Source organism: Tyto alba, unplaced genomic scaffold, assembly GCF_018691265.1.
Source record: "Tyto alba isolate M040663 unplaced genomic scaffold, T.alba_DEE_v4.0 Super-Scaffold_42, whole genome shotgun sequence".
NCBI lineage: Eukaryota > Metazoa > Chordata > Aves > Strigiformes > Tytonidae > Tyto > Tyto alba.
The window spans coordinates 37,765,330-37,781,073 of NW_024881318.1; the positions used below are offsets into that span (position 1 = coordinate 37,765,330).

General features: G+C 38.4%; 1 protein-coding gene across 19 annotated transcripts in view; it reads right to left on the bottom strand.

The window, feature by feature from the left end:
- Positions 1–15,744, bottom strand: part of MPDZ (multiple PDZ domain crumbs cell polarity complex component) — a 98,679-nt gene that overhangs the window by 44,078 nt on the left and 38,857 nt on the right. For 15 of the 19 annotated variants that reach the window (XM_042804522.1, XM_042804515.1, XM_042804517.1 and 12 more), the window contains exons 15-21: positions 15,561–15,728; positions 14,373–14,558; positions 11,407–11,616; positions 8,616–8,732; positions 5,803–5,961; positions 2,596–2,886; positions 1,549–1,672 (exon numbers count right to left, since the gene is read on the bottom strand). In XM_042804522.1, coding sequence (XP_042660456.1) covers positions 1,549–1,672; positions 2,596–2,886; positions 5,803–5,961; positions 8,616–8,732; positions 11,407–11,616; positions 14,373–14,558; positions 15,561–15,728 — 1,255 coding nt within the window. The remainder of the gene's footprint in view (positions 1–1,548; positions 1,673–2,595; positions 2,887–5,802; positions 5,962–8,615; positions 8,733–11,406; positions 11,617–14,372; positions 14,559–15,560; positions 15,729–15,744) is intronic. The other 4 variants (XM_042804518.1, XM_042804516.1, XM_042804521.1 and 1 more) reach the window with 3 other exon arrangements.

Genomic DNA, 15,744 nt, shown 5'->3' on the forward strand with positions numbered 1-15,744 from the left:
GCATATATGAGAGGCCAGTCTCACTTTTCATGAATGTAGTCTGCCAATGTGCACCCCGCCCCACATTTGTATTTTAATGCTGTATTACACTTGACATGAAATTTACTTTGTATGTTCACTGCACTTAAAATACTCATAGACATACATGAGAAACACTGTCCCACTGAGTTAAGAGGTTATCAGAAACAAAGGTTTCTTAACAAAATCCAGATGCCTGGAACTGCACAGTGACCTGCACTTTTTTACAGCCTGGCAATGAGGCCAGAAAAGGCAGGACTTACCCAATCACCTCATAACAGTAAAAATCAAATTCTGTACCCACATCAGCCTTGCCTACAGTTTTATATTTTGGGGAGGCTGATTTTAAACCAGACTGGTTCCCAATCCAGTTTGGAGGCTAGCTGTATCAGAAAGGAGGTGGTGATATGGGACAGACTGAGCACCCAGCTATAGCTGATGTAAATTTATTCCAGGCAGAAGCACCCACTGAATTACAGCATCACATTGCCCCACCCACTTCTGCACAGCAAGGGAGACCCCAGTGGTGGCTGTTTATGAACAAGGGGCCCGTGGGCTGCTTTCAGTGTGCTTTCCGTGGATAACCAATCTTAAAGCACTTGTGGAGTCACGGCAAACAGCCAGCACAAACTCTTACCCTACAAACAAAACCAAGTGAGTCTTTAAGGATGTGCAGTTGGCTGGAAGAAACAGCACCAGGGCCCTAAACCAAAGCAAATTAACACACTGGCCACAAATGGGAGGGGAGCACCACTGTTTCCCATTACCGTCTCCCATGCGCTGGTTCTCACAACTGGCCTAGGAGTGTGCTATCCCCGTGTTCCCCTTCACACTGCTCAGAGCTGCACCACAGACCAGGAGAGGACACTGAGAAACATTTCCATCAGTTGTTCCTGTTTGCTCCAAAACATGCCTCTAGTCAGTATGCTCAGTGAGTTGTAGATTGCAGATATTCAAAACTCTGAAATTCTCTACAAAACTGTAGTATCATTGAGCTAAAAATGCTACCTATTAAATGTATCAATCTGATTTTCAGAAATACTGATGAACTTAAGATACAAGTACTAATGCACAGTAAGGACATGAACAGCTTGTTTAGACCCTTTTTGACAGCCCTAAGAAAGCCAGATAACTTTCTATTCACACACATTTGAAAGTCTAGTCTGTAGCTTTTTGACCAAACTGTTCTTCTACAGCATCCCTTGTCTATATCTTGTTTTTCCACTATATTATATAAATGTATAGATATTGAAATGTATAGATATAGATATTCAGGAATGACTAAACTCCTTTATGGGGGAAAAAAAAAATTCTCAGTGAAACTGGACACTTTACTTTTGTGTTCACAGCAACCGCAAATGGATCCACTGACATCAGAGCCAAACAGGGCAAGAGCAGCAAAGAATGAATATCCTGTTATGCTCTCCCCACAGAAGGAAAATCTTTAGTCTTTACAAATAAAACAGAAAACATGAGAAAAACAGAAAACCACGTTCCTGAACAGGTTATAAAAAATGTTAGCTACCTTACCTAGACTTGAATTGCCTTTTGCAATTGTGATAGTTTTCTCATACATGTTTTTGACTGAATTTGGTGTTGTGGAACTTCCCTCCAAAGACACTGGGCACCTCTTTTCCATCAAAAGCAGTTGATCCTAATGTAAGAGAAAATAATATCAGTTCAGAATACAGAAATAAATATACAATTGGACATACTGACTTCAATTCATCTCACCTTATACAAACACTAGATGCATAATTAATACAGATTACTTATACAGACATTGGAAAAGTCAGTCCATCAGAGATCGAATCGATATACATGAGGTTTCTGTTTTCATTCAGGTAATACAGCACATCTACCACAAATTATGCTTTTCATTTAGGGACATCAGTTGCACTCTTTAAAGTAGTGGGATGAATTCAAGGGCTCTCAGACTCATTCACTACAGATATCTGACAATCTCCCAGTGCTAAAGTAACAAATCTTGTAAGAAATTGCAGCTCTCCTAAGCATTTCTTAATAAATCACTGAATAGAAGAAAAAAGAAAAACGCCATACTGACTGTCATATAAAGGAATATTATGCCTGTACACTGTGACATCACAGGCCAATTTGTGAACTGAAATGCATAGGCTTATGCAAACACCAGGATACAAGACTTTCACACCAGTCCCACTTGGCTTCCTAGGCCTGGTTTGCATCTGTGCACCTCCTCCTTGAGCCCATGCCTCTGCAGAGGTTAACAGGGAATAAGAAAAGCACCCTGGCGTGCCCAACAGGTACACTGTGGTCCATCAGTGTCTACTACTGTGAGGTATGACCAGACTTTTTTGTATCCCTGTACCACCAGTCTCTGGGAGATGACTATCTTGATGCCATAAATGATCTCCTGTTTTGGATAGGTCTAGATCTGTAATTTTTGATGTGAGCTACCACTTCTGACAGACGTTTATAATCAAAGAACCACACAGGGCTGCTGGCCAGAGGCAACTTCTGTAGGAGATTCTATGGTGTAATATGGCCTTTTGTACATTTTTGTAATTATTATTTTAAAATAAATAATAAAATCTTTACTTTTCCAGTGGCATCAAGCTGCACGCTAGTAGCAAGGCTTGTACTTAGTACAATTTCTGCTGTTGTCTGAGATCCAGTCCACACTGCTGTGTTTTCACTTTCATTTTGGCTGATATCCGAAACATCCAGAGGCAGAAGATCCTTTTCAGTAAAACCAGTTGCAGTTTCCAGGCTATTTCCCACTACAGACTTTTGCTCTCTCACTCTCTGATTTAAATCCATGTTGTACAGATTTTCGTCAAATACACAGAAAGCAGATGCAGCATTTGAACATTCCTCTCCAACAGACTGCTAAACACAGGACACAATAAACAATCAACATTCTTTTGTAGTATAATTAAAAAGTAAATTTAATACTAAAATCTTAAATAGAAGCTAATCTCATAGAACTTAAACATATTTGTGGTAACATCAGTGTCTTCAGTAGATCCCTACAAGCATTTTACTAAAAAATTTACTTGATTCTCAGACAATTTCTTCTGTTTTAAAATACCAGAATCAACGAAAATAAATTACTGCAGAAGGCCAAATTCTAATTTGGTACTCATCAATGACTCTCCACTAACTTCAGCAAAATAACATCCACTCTCACATTCTCAAACTAGATGTAACACCAGCAAGTTATTAAAATTAAAGTATCCAATTCTGTTTCTCTGGTGGAAGAACTTGGTAAGACCAAGGTCTTTACTTTCAAAACACATAGCAAGCAAAGAACAATTTCAAGCAGCTCAGACAATAATCATGCAATCTAATCATTCATTTAATTGAGCAGGACCATATTTAGATATACTTTCCACATAAAGAGGGAAAAGTGAAAACTCAGTCAAGTATCAGCAAAAAACTGACATGGGGTTTTCAAGTGTGACAATGAAATACAGTGATGCAGTTGCAGAAGCTTGGCAGTTAGTACTTATTGCAATTCTATGCAATTATGGCTGCAGATTAAATTCTCTACTCAAAATTTATTTAGACTTTCAAGATTCCAAGGTACTGCATTTCAAATATTTTAAGGGATTTCAATAATCATGGCCTTCTGAAAAAAAAGGTCTTCAAACATTCTCTAGCTGAGCTTTCAAAATAAGTAATTTTAAAAACAGCTATGCCATTAGATATTAGAAATATACATCAAGGATTTAAGGATTTAGAGGCTCTGTATCAATATTAGGGATTTTTCTCTTAAATGTAGTAAATGTAGTCACAAGAACGTCTACCCCTATATGTCTTAGTTGTTATTTACTGGTCCTATTAATTCTTCTATTCTTTCTCCAAAAAGTGGGGAAAACACGTCTTGTATCAAGGGCTTTAGAATTAGTTTTTCTCATCTTTCATGAAAGATCTGTCCCCAGACAATCATCAAAAAAGGGTTCACCTGTAAATAAGTGGTTTAAGTAACATCTGAGAAGATAATTGAGCAAAGCCTAAGTACAACTAATCTCCATGATGTCATCAATTAAATAAGTTCCTACCTTTTGGAAAACAGAACACCAAGACTATAACCTATTTAAATTATTTCATAAGGTTTCAAATACAGCTGGGACATCTACTTTTAAATCTATTTTGTACACATTTCCAAACCAGTGAAAGCAAGTCCCAGATTGTACTCAACATTTATTCCATATGCCATATATACACATATTAGATTTGCAGCATATGTCTGCTTTTATTTTTGTTTCACTTACAGAAAAGTCAATGCTGTAATTTTTGAAGAGAAACATGATTTCATGAACTCATAACTACAGCAACATGTGGCCTCATTAGAGCATTTGCATTACATTAAGTATTTTTTTATCAGGTGTTTTAAAAGTGACACCAAAGGCATTCAGAACCTGCGAACTGCTCTGCAGTCAGACATAGCTGAAATACCAATACATTCCTCATAGCATAAGTCGCATTTTTTTTTTCCATTTTTACTCCATTTCACTTGCTTCAAAAGTCTTCCTTGTGAACAGATTTTCTCATTATGTTTACTTTGTGAAGTCACTTGTAACTGCAGAGGATATGTTACAGGATGAGAACTTAATACTCACTTCATAGTGGTGCAGAGAGGAACACTGAAAAGTCAGTACCAGAATCTTTAAAAAAACATGTAAACCAAAGCCATCTTTAAGTCAATGCTGAAAATAACTTAAGACTTTCTAGTGCCTCAACACAATATATAATGTAAATCCAGACTCAATCTCATAAAATGCTTCTCAGCATACAAAATGCATAATCCGTTTAAGTAACAATTACAGAGTTAAACAATGCAATCTGTCCCACTGGCACAGCAGAGATGTGCTTTTCTGTGGATTAGGAGAAACCATTAGAAGACGAATTTAGCTTTTCAACCAGTGCATTATAAGGCCTGAAGATATTCCATAAGGATAAACAGAGTTAATACAGCTCAGGTGTGGAGGAAAAAGAAGCAGCAGCTACTCTATTCAAGAGCACAGAGTGCAAACCCTTGAAAAAATCCCTACAATGTTGCTTTCAAAGATGACTGCTAGGAGAAATGACTTGCAAGACTCTGGATTAGCGAAATAAATCTATAGGTTGCCAAGAAAAAAAGAGCATGAAAAAGCTTGATGAGAAACAAAACATCAACTCTGACACAAACAAGCCATTATGGGTATGTGACCAGCAAGAAAAAAGATACTAATCTTTGTAATACTCTTAAAGAACTTATCTTTTTTTAGTGACTTTAAATAGAAATTATTAGCAATGAGAGATTTAATATATACAGATTTACTTTTAATTACAGTATCTTTATGAATATTTAATTCAAGAACACAGTAAATGAATTAGCAAACATACTAACAATGAAGCATAAAAGCAAAACTTAGGGAGAAAACTTGCTTTTGCTTTTCATACCTAAAATATCGTAGAATAATGCAGTTATTTTGTGTTACCACCCTTTACTATGCTCTGAAGTAATAACAGTTAAGTTTCTGTAGCAGACTGCTCACCACAGCTTTAACACTGCAGACATCTCACCATAATTCATTTGGCTACACAAAAGACAAATCAAAGCGTTCAACCTCCTAGCTACCTTCCACTTCAGCACAGATATGTGAAAGACACCAGCTCTACCCTAAAAAAAATTGCACTTTTATCTGGTAACAAACAGTGCAGTTTGAACCAGGATGACATAAAACATTTATACCTAATAACATGGCCTTTTCACACTTATAATCAGTTTGTCATCAATAAAACCATCCTCCTTTTTACCTTGGGAGTTGACAATGGAAGAGCAAAGCTGTAGTTCAGCTCACCGCTACAGGCACTGCCATGAAGAGCTATCATTGAAGCCTGAAAGACGTCACTCTCTGGCGAATACTGAGACTCAAAGGTGGACTCATCCCCTAGGTCTCCCTCGCTGGAGTCCACCTAACAACAAAAGCAATTCAATTAGCCAGGCCATCGGTTAACTTCACACCACATAAACCCTGAACACATGCACTTCAGTTGCTACTTACTGACTGACACTTTCCTTATTTTTTTTTTCCCCTCCATGTTTTACATTGAAGCTATATTTGCACAGCACAGTAGCATGAATCTCTGCTTCCAGTTACATGTTACTATGGCCTCAGAAGTTGCAAAGAATATCTGAGGTAAATTGAGAGCCTCATCTGGAACAAGCTGCAGGGCTGAGGCAGGCTCATGACTGTCAACAGAAATACAAGGTGTTGGGAGAAGTCTGCTGTACTCCCTGGCACCAAATAGTTTGATTTTTTTTTAGGGTTAATCTTTTCAGTTTTCTTTTACAAGAATTAGTATTTAAAAAATAATGAACTTCACTTAGTGCCACCTGTAACGAACGTTCCCTCCACCCAACTTCATAGGTTCAGTTGTTTTTAAAAGGGTGCAAAGAATAATCTTTTGGAAACTGCAATGCTTGCCAATACATTTATAAGAAAAATGTATTACATGATATTTTATGATTTCCAGAGTGTTTCACATTTGGTAACAAGATTAATATGAACAATTCTCCTGTATAACATGAGAAATAAAATTTTAAAAAGAGTTCCAGACATGGACATAGGCAGTACTTTTTGCCTTTTTTTTTTTTTTTCATAAATTAAATATATTTTTATTCCAACACTCATATACTTTCAAATACTAGAATAAATTAAGTCCTAAAAGACTTTATTTACAGTGCTTCACATATCACGCTTTGATTATAATTCCATCTCCCCTGGCAGAGCTCATGAAAGCAGTGTATGCTAACAAAAATGATCAGTGAGTTCAGAGCCATGACCACATCATAAGTTCGTATCAAGCAGTCAAGTGCACCCGTCTGCAGAAAGGGGACCTAACTGTTGTTTTTCAGCCTCTATGGTTAATCATACTATGAATTCTTCATGTCAAATTCACACCAGCAATAGCAACAATTTGCAATGATTGAACACACTGATTCCTTTTTGGGGTACAAATGACACATTTTTATATTGTCCCAACCCTAAACATTTAACAGCTAAATCAAACTGCTCCTTTGGTGTAACTTACTCTTAGCCCATACTCTTGAAAAAGCAATTAGTGTTACCAAAGCTATGCCCTAAGAAAAGGACTGTGAAAAACGGGGACAGACCTGTAGAAGTTGAGTGTAGATTTATCGATGGAAAACAGTATCTCATGAGTGCACTTTGCAAACAAACCTTCAACTGGGTGACTGGACAATCAATTTCGTATTTTGCACATTCAATTAGACAGTTGACAGAGTTCACAATTTAACCATGTTATTATCTGCCATATGTTTTCATTGTTCTTTCACATTTTTTTACATGAATCACAGATAGAAGTGAACTTTTTAAATACTTAAGTTTTAATCTGATTTTTTCAACATATCTTTAATTAAAGGATATTTACAATATATAACCCAGCTTCTTCATACTACTTCTCACTGAACAGAATAAGGCAAATATTACTATCTAACTACTGTACCAAGGTAACAAACTGAAGAAGAAAAAACAGATAGTCTTGTTTAAAGGCAAGTTATTAAAACCAGCTGGTCATTTGCAAATGTGAAAAAACGGCAAACATACTAGAATCAGTAATTCAGAGATTTTTGCCTTGGAAGGATCCATTTCAGGCTTTTGTTCATTTTTGTTTTGTTTTGTTTTTTGTCTGTTGGTTTTTTTTTGTTTGTTTTGTTTTGTTGTTGTTGGTTGGTTGGTTTTTTAAATTAATTAAGTTCTGATGGTTAATAGAAACTACTTCCCTACTCATATCCCCAGCAAATAAGGGCCAAAAAACTTCAATATCAAACCCAGATTGGTACAAATAACAATGAAAACACACACTCAGAACATATTTATATTCTGGTTGTTGGGTTTATTTGTTTGGGTTTTTTGGTTTTTTTTTTTGTTTTTTTTTTTTGTAGAATCCTACTTCCTTTGTCTTTTTTATCTGAGTTCTTACTGGTAACTTCTGGGCTATGTAAGGACCTGAATACTCAGGTAAGCCACATTGTTTGTACAAGTAACACCATTTGGCCTTGCAAATCTCATAATCACTGATTGATTAATGATGAAGTCTAAAGAATATTATTAGGAGGAAGAGTTGGCAGTTTTTGAGGACAGACAGCATTCCTTGTAAGACTGGCATACATGCAAAAGCAGTTCCAAAAACTTTTCAAGGTAGAGAAGTGATGTATTATAATAGAAGTGATGTATCACTGATATTGGTGAAGAGATTTATTTACAAAATAAGCACATGAACATTTCTCTACTCAAGGTGAGATTTTCAAAGGGTTACCCAGTGCATGCAAAGAGAAGCAGGTAGCCATGAACTTTTGAAAATCTCAGCAAAATGTTTTATTTTTTCCCAGCAACTAACATATGATAGGCCAGATTCACAGCTCATGCAAACAGCCAAAATCTCCAGATGCCAGTTTCTACCATGTGGGGATCCATCCCAACTATGGTGGATGAGTAATGTGGTGACAGTAAACACTAAAAAATAAGCATGAACAGTGACAAAGCAATCCTTTCCATTACAAAATGCAAAGGCTTAAGAAATCTTTGGTAAGTTGGGCCACTAACCAGAGCCAGCTCAGCATGGAAGAGGGCTGCATCAGCTGGCCCCTCCTCCTCAAGTGACTGGGCAGTGTAGAAAAAGCAATCTTCCTTAGCAGAGACATAGCCCTCCTCTGGTGAAAGCTGCAGAAAGAACGAAGCTCTGAGTTGGATGAGTTGCCAGAACACAAGGCGTGCAGAGTGTGTCATGTGTAGGGGTTTAGAGAGGCAAACTAATTCCAAACGCAGCAAAGCCTTAATTTCAACCACAGTCACAGTGTTGAGCAGGTAAAGAGACAATTATTTGTGGTCAAATTTACTTGAACTGATTCTGCTTCACACCCCATTATATATCCCCAAGTAAAGAAAAGAGCCTATCGAGCTATATCACAGAGCCTATAGCTTTGTCTAAACTATTTTTCAATTTCTGCTTTTATTAAACATATACTAAAACTGCCATCAGAGCCGCCACCAGGGAAAGAGACTAACAGCAGAGGACTTTACAGCCTTGCTAGCCAGCAGGAAGACTGCATTCACTGTCTGTATTTTGAGATTGTATTTGCCGGGTGGAATAGCCTCAAGAGGACAAAACATAATTCTGACCAGTAGCTTTTTCCAACATAATTTGATGTTAGGAGCATTCATTCAGTACTGCAAAGAATGATTATTCACAATGGTAAATTAATTTGCAAACATAATACCCAAAATATTAAAGTAGAAATGCTGAATGTTTACAAACTGCTGGGAACGGAAACAGAACCTCCATGCATTTTCTCTTTTAGAGTGACATCTTCAGTATGAAAATGTTGATTTGCAAGACATTTTAGTGTGTAACAGAGTCTCCACAACAAAGAATGAATTTAAGAGAGCAAGTTAAAAAAGCACCCTCTTACTATGAAAAGCAAAGTTTACAGTACCTTAAACATCAACCATTCCCTCCCACCCTCTCCACAAAGATCTACTAAGAATGAAAATTTGGTATCTGCATCCACAAGGATTAGAAGATCACCATTTCATGAAAAGCAAAAATGAACCCCAAAGACTGAACTTGTGCTTACATAGACAGTGAAAGGTATCTTCTTTGCATGTATGAACTGGTGTCATTCTACTGATGTGAAGGGACACTAGTCCAGTAGCATCCTTACTGATACACTATCTTGGCAGCCCTAGGTGTCCTACAACCTCATTCTTCTAATTATTACAGACTACCTTCTAAAATTATTTATGGCTATGCTAAAATAACCGGTTTGAGGTATATGAACTGAAGATTACTTACCATTGTTTAAATATAAAGTGTGCAGTCTAAATACAAAGACTGCATATGTGCTATATCTTGCAAAGGAAAGGAATAGGCAAATTCCAGGCAAACCACATAAAATTGACTTTATGTCATCATCTCACAGATTCCAATAATGTTGTAAAGTGTACAAAATTATGCCTGGCAACTCGCAGCCCTGAAAGACTGTGCTGATTGCAAGATGCTTCACTGGGTTTGAGTGAGTGGTGGAGTTTTTTCGTAGCAGGGGAGGAGGCTACAGCAGTGGCCTCCTGTGAAAAGCTTCTTGAAGATCCCCCACCTCCAAGTCAGACCCACCTCTGAGCCAAGGCCGAGCCAATCAGCTGCACCTCCCCAATAATGTATTTAAGCAGGGACCTGGTGAGAAGGAGTCGGCATTGTGAGGAGGAGTTGCAGCAGCTGCGTGAACATCAAGTTCAAGAAAGGAACAGAGGAAGAAAGGAGGGGGGAGGTGTGCCAGAGCAGAGACCCCTCTGTATCCTGTGGTGAGACAGCAGGGCAGCCCACTCCTGCCACCCATGGAGGTCTACAGTGGAGCAGACACTAATTTATGGCCTGTGAGGGGACTCGTATGACTAATTAAGGTGATTGTGCCCAAAGGAGGCTATGACTCTGTGGGAAGAAGTAGCCCCCACTGTTGTAGTTCAGCACTGGGAGGATTGCAGCATGCAGGGGTGTCCCACACTGGAGCAGCTCAGGAAGGGCTGCAGCCCATCAGAAGGACTCACGTTGGAGAAAGTTTGTGGAGGACTGTCTCCTGCGAGAGGAGGTCCGTGCTGGAGCAGGGGAAAGAAGTTCCCCCACCAAAGATGGAAGAAGTGGAAGTACCTACTGCACCCCCCATTCCCTGCCCCTGCGCCGCTGGGGGGAGGAGGTAGAGATATCGGGAGCAGAGCTGAGCCCGGGAAGAAAGGAGGGGTGGGGGGAAGGTGTTCTCAAGAGGTGGCAATGCTTCCTACTGTCCTACTCTGTTAAGTGCTGTTGTTGCTAGTGTCTGTAATAAATGTATGTTCTTTTTTTCTTCCCCCAACAAGTCCACCTTTTGCAGGTGACCACAATGGGTGATTTTCCCCTCCCTGTCCTATCTCTTAAATCCCAAGCCTGCCTTATTTTCTCCTTCTCAGCACCAGGGGGGAAGGGGAAGTGATGGCTGCGTGATGCTCAGTTGCCCTCTGAGCTCAAAGCATGACAGTCATCATCTCACACGTTCAGAGATTCTTGTAAAAGTGTACAAAATGCCTGGGAACTTGCAGCCCTGAAAGACTGCTGGTTGCAAGATGCTTCGCTTTTTTCTCAGCCGCAAGACAGGTTTGCTAGCTCCTGCAATCCCTATACCAATCATACACTACACAAGGCCATTTCTACATACAGGGAGATACAGCAATCTGTTAAAGAGAGTTTCTGGATGTTTTGAGCCATCCAGCTGTACCCCAGCACACACAAAGTATATGCAGAAGTCAGATTTATCATGTATCAGCTTAAATTACATGAAAAGCACCCATCAAATTCCCAAATCCTTACAGGCAGTGGCTTAGCAACTCCTATTTTAACTGTTCCTGTTGGGGCTCCTTTCAGTGCTTGTACCGCTTCCTCCAGACTTCCATTTTCCAAGTCGGTATCATTGACAAACATAAGTCGATCTCCAGGAAGAAGTCTGCCATCTTGCTCAGCCACACCCCCAGGAACTAATGAGCGAATCACAATTACTGTGTTTGCTGGATCAACAGGATCCTAATTAAATAAAAACAAGAAAAACATTTCATTTTATCTACTCTTTTATGTCTTGAGAGGTTAATTTCTATGCATGAGCTTTTAATAACCCAGCAAATTTAAGTTATTAAAAAAGTTGGAGCTCTGCTCCAGATGAACCCTCAGCAGGAACATACCCTCCTGTCCATACTGCACATACATTTAGACCTTCACCTATTTTTAATTCTCAGATGTGAAAATTACTACTCCTTTCTAGATGATGTCCCATTGTATATCTCCAGCATAAAATACTGCTAAATTGCAGAGTGCTGTTTGTACTATAACGAGTAATTACACATCAGAAATTCAAACACCTCCTACTGCAATGACAGCACTGCAGACTTCATCCTTCTTTACACTCAGTGGTTTGAGAATACAGCTGGGCAATGCAGACTGGGGCAAAGTTAACGTGTGCTCTGGTGGAACAAAGGGCTTATTTTCAATAACTCTCTTATACTTCATGGCACCAGATCCTGCTCAGCTGGGAAAGCACTTTTAAGAGGCAAGTCCTTGTGCATGCCTAATTAAACACTTTATGGGAGACAGGAACATTACAATACAGCACTCTAATCAACAAGACACAACAAAGTGGTATTTGCTTTTAAAAAACAAAACTGCTTTGAAGTCCCCATCCTCCAAGACACTGATTTCTATAAAAATGCTAGCATCAAGTACTAATAACAAAAATGCATGATTCTCTTATAACAATTATCATAGGTGCACATGTTTGTGTAATTGTTACAGAATTATATTCACAAGGAACATCATGACATGTCAATACTTCCAACACACAGCAATTCATTTGAGTACATCCACAGAAGAAGAGAAATGTACCAGTTTAACTGACAGCAAAAGGAAGAGAAAAGCAAACACCTACAAACTGGCATGCAACTGTAACAAGTTTCCATTCCAGGACATAGACCTGAAAGGATGCACACCATCAAGAGAGCATCCAAAACCACTGGAATAGGAGAGTGGTGAAAGCTAGTGTGAGAGAAAAGCATTGAGGGAAGCAGAGAGAGAGGGAGAACACCAAGAAGACTTTTAATACCTCATGGCAATTAGTGAAGTATGAAGAATGCTATGGAGCAATAAAACACTTCACAAGTGGAAATACAGCTAGCGTTGCTGGAGATAGTGCTTAAGCCTGAACACTGACATGTTCCTCATGATTTTAACAAGTATTCACACCATCACTTTAGATGACACTGCATGAGACATTGCTTTGAAAAAATTCACCTCTCTCTTTTATGTGATGGTCTTCCCTGGGGTAAGAAATTATGTAGGCTTTCCTACAGGCCTGCCGTTGTGTAAAACATGAGGAATGTATTACTATGAACATAACTGTCCTTAACTTTAGCCACTGTTCATTGAAAATTAATTGAAAACTTGATGGAAACAGCAAAATACAAAGATAAATTTCACTGTAAATTTATTGTTCAGTCTTAGATGAAAACAGAAACTTCAGTAACAAACTGAAATGTTTTAACCACAAGTCAAAGGAGAGAACATAGGACAGATCACAAATATGATATCATCAAAAAAAAGGTGAGCTGTAGGATATAATCAAACTCACATTTGCAAAATATATAAAACAATTTAAGATACTTCCCACAACTATTCAGTATTACAATCCATAAACAAAATTCAGTAACTAACCACACAGGCAACCACCATTTGTGTCAATGCTACAGAAGAGGCTTAAACAAAAACATGCTTTACTTTGTGCTGACACGGACTGCAAATACTCAGGCTCAGCTATGGTGTCTGATTGCAGAGCATCATGAGTAACACATTAAAGAATAATCACTGTTTCATAATTCAGATACTTGACTGTGCCTTTATCCTTCAGATTATTAAACTACACTTCTCTTCACCTTTAGCAGTGTGCAAATGCAAAATACTACCGAAGCATAAATTAATTCTAATTAGTGCCCTGTGGGCATAATTTCCACCTGAAAGTCACCTCCAGATGTAAATGCATATACTCTTAGGGATAAGATCCAGCAGAGAGCTGGGAGGAGACCAGGTCCTGCAGCACCACCAACAGCCAGGCAAAAGCTTACATTGACTGCAGAGAGAAATTGCTTTAAATCAGATTAAAAATTACCCACTGTGACAACAGGGAATGGGAAGCACATTTGTTCTGGGATCCTGACCAAATTCAGGCAGGAAGCAGGCACTGAGCTGCTGTTCATTGGGACACACCAAGAATCACAGCTTAAGAAACCCAGGAATTTTGAAATCAAATACAAAATGAATGGGGACGTTTAGGCATGTCCTGGACAGACAGCTGCTAAGCAAGAGATTTCAGAATTGCAGTTCTGGATTTTAGCAAATCCTGCTTTAAGCACGTAAGTCCTTTATTAGATCCTGCCCTAAGCACCTCACTGTAGGTGCAAAATACATGTCTAAATGTCTGAATATTCTGACCACATCATTCATTGCACCTAAGGTACTAGAAGGTGAGCTTTCTGAAGACTCCAGTATATTACAGATTATCTATTTTTCTGGACTGGTATTGTCATTATCATTAGAACCTGCAGTCTTAATACAGTAAGAGCAATAAGTAATGTAGCTAGTGGGATGCCTACCAGTAGCAATATCCATTTAGATTTACTGTATTACTTGGTTTCCATTAACATATACCCTTAAAATACACATTTAGATCATATTGCAAGATCCAAGCAATACAAAGTGTTTCGTCCTCTACTCAAAGAAAGAAATGCAGAAGTTACCTGGTAGTCCAGTATGCTAAATCCAAGTCCCGCACTTCCTTTTTCTAGCTCAATGTGCTGTACTTCTGTTTCCCACATCGCCAAAGATGAGCTTTGCACCTCTTCCGTACTCTGACCCTCGTCAGCTATTTCCAAAGCTGTACCCTCTGTGTCTGAGGAGCCAATAAATCCAAGTTCGATGTGAGCCTGAGAAAAACAGTGAATGTTCACCAATTAAATGTAAATCTCTGTGAATCTGCAGATAAAACTCTGTTCAAAAAGAACAAGATAAAACTGATACATCTCTAAGCACACAGAAAATGGAAACACTCAACAGTTACCAAGTAAGTCTGTTAAACCTAGTACAGAACTCACATATTCTTGTTACAAAATAGCTATGCTGCAAGCATATAAAAAAATATTTACAAAATGTAATGTCTGTCAAGCTAAAAACTTCAGAAATCTTTATTAACACATGTATTCAAATATACAGGAAATATCTGTTATTAAGTGGTATGTCAAAAAAAATGCCTCGATCTAAACATAGAAGCACTGTCAGGAGTCAGAACATTTAAAAAAAGAATACACACACACTCACATACATACACATGCATGCATATATGTTCTTCACTTCCCTTGGTTTCACAGAAAAGCTTAGCAACTATAAGCTGAATTTGTTGTTACTCTGCTATATAATAAAGCTATTGCTATGTAATATTGCTATATTACAAAGCTGTTATAAGGTTATTGCTTTGTATACTATACTGCAGGCTATTCCTGCCTGATTAGTACATCAGGCTGCTCAGAGCTTTGTACTTCTGAGTGGCAGAAGTGTGTCTGCCAGTGAATGCACACGCAGTTCTGCACAACACAAACTCAGAAAGCGAAGTTCAAAACCAGATTAAATAGATTCAGATTCTAAAGAACACACAGTTCGGTTTGCCATACCCCCACAGCCTACCTGCAGAACAGAAGTTAAGTACTTCGGTAAATAGACCTGCGTCCCAGAATATTTCTACCTGTGACCAACCAGGATTGATATTTTCTGGAGGCCTAAAGTATGGTTGATGAACATAAATTGCCTTTTTCTATTTATCTGGTTCCAAATCCTGAAATATTAAAATGTATTTCTAATCCTACACAAGAACTTTATCTGCTTTTTCTCAAGGAAATGGTCATCTTCTCAGCAATTTTTTTAAGACAAAATACCTTTTCTGTGAGCTGAACGTCAGATAGACTTAGATTCTCCAGTACCTCTGGGTGAGTGATGGAGGGAGCTACTGGACGACAGCATACCATTGTCACATTAATAGGCAGCTCCTTCAAGATATTTACCACATCCTTGTGATTTTCTCCAAGCAAAGAGATCTCATTCACCTCAATAAATAAAGAA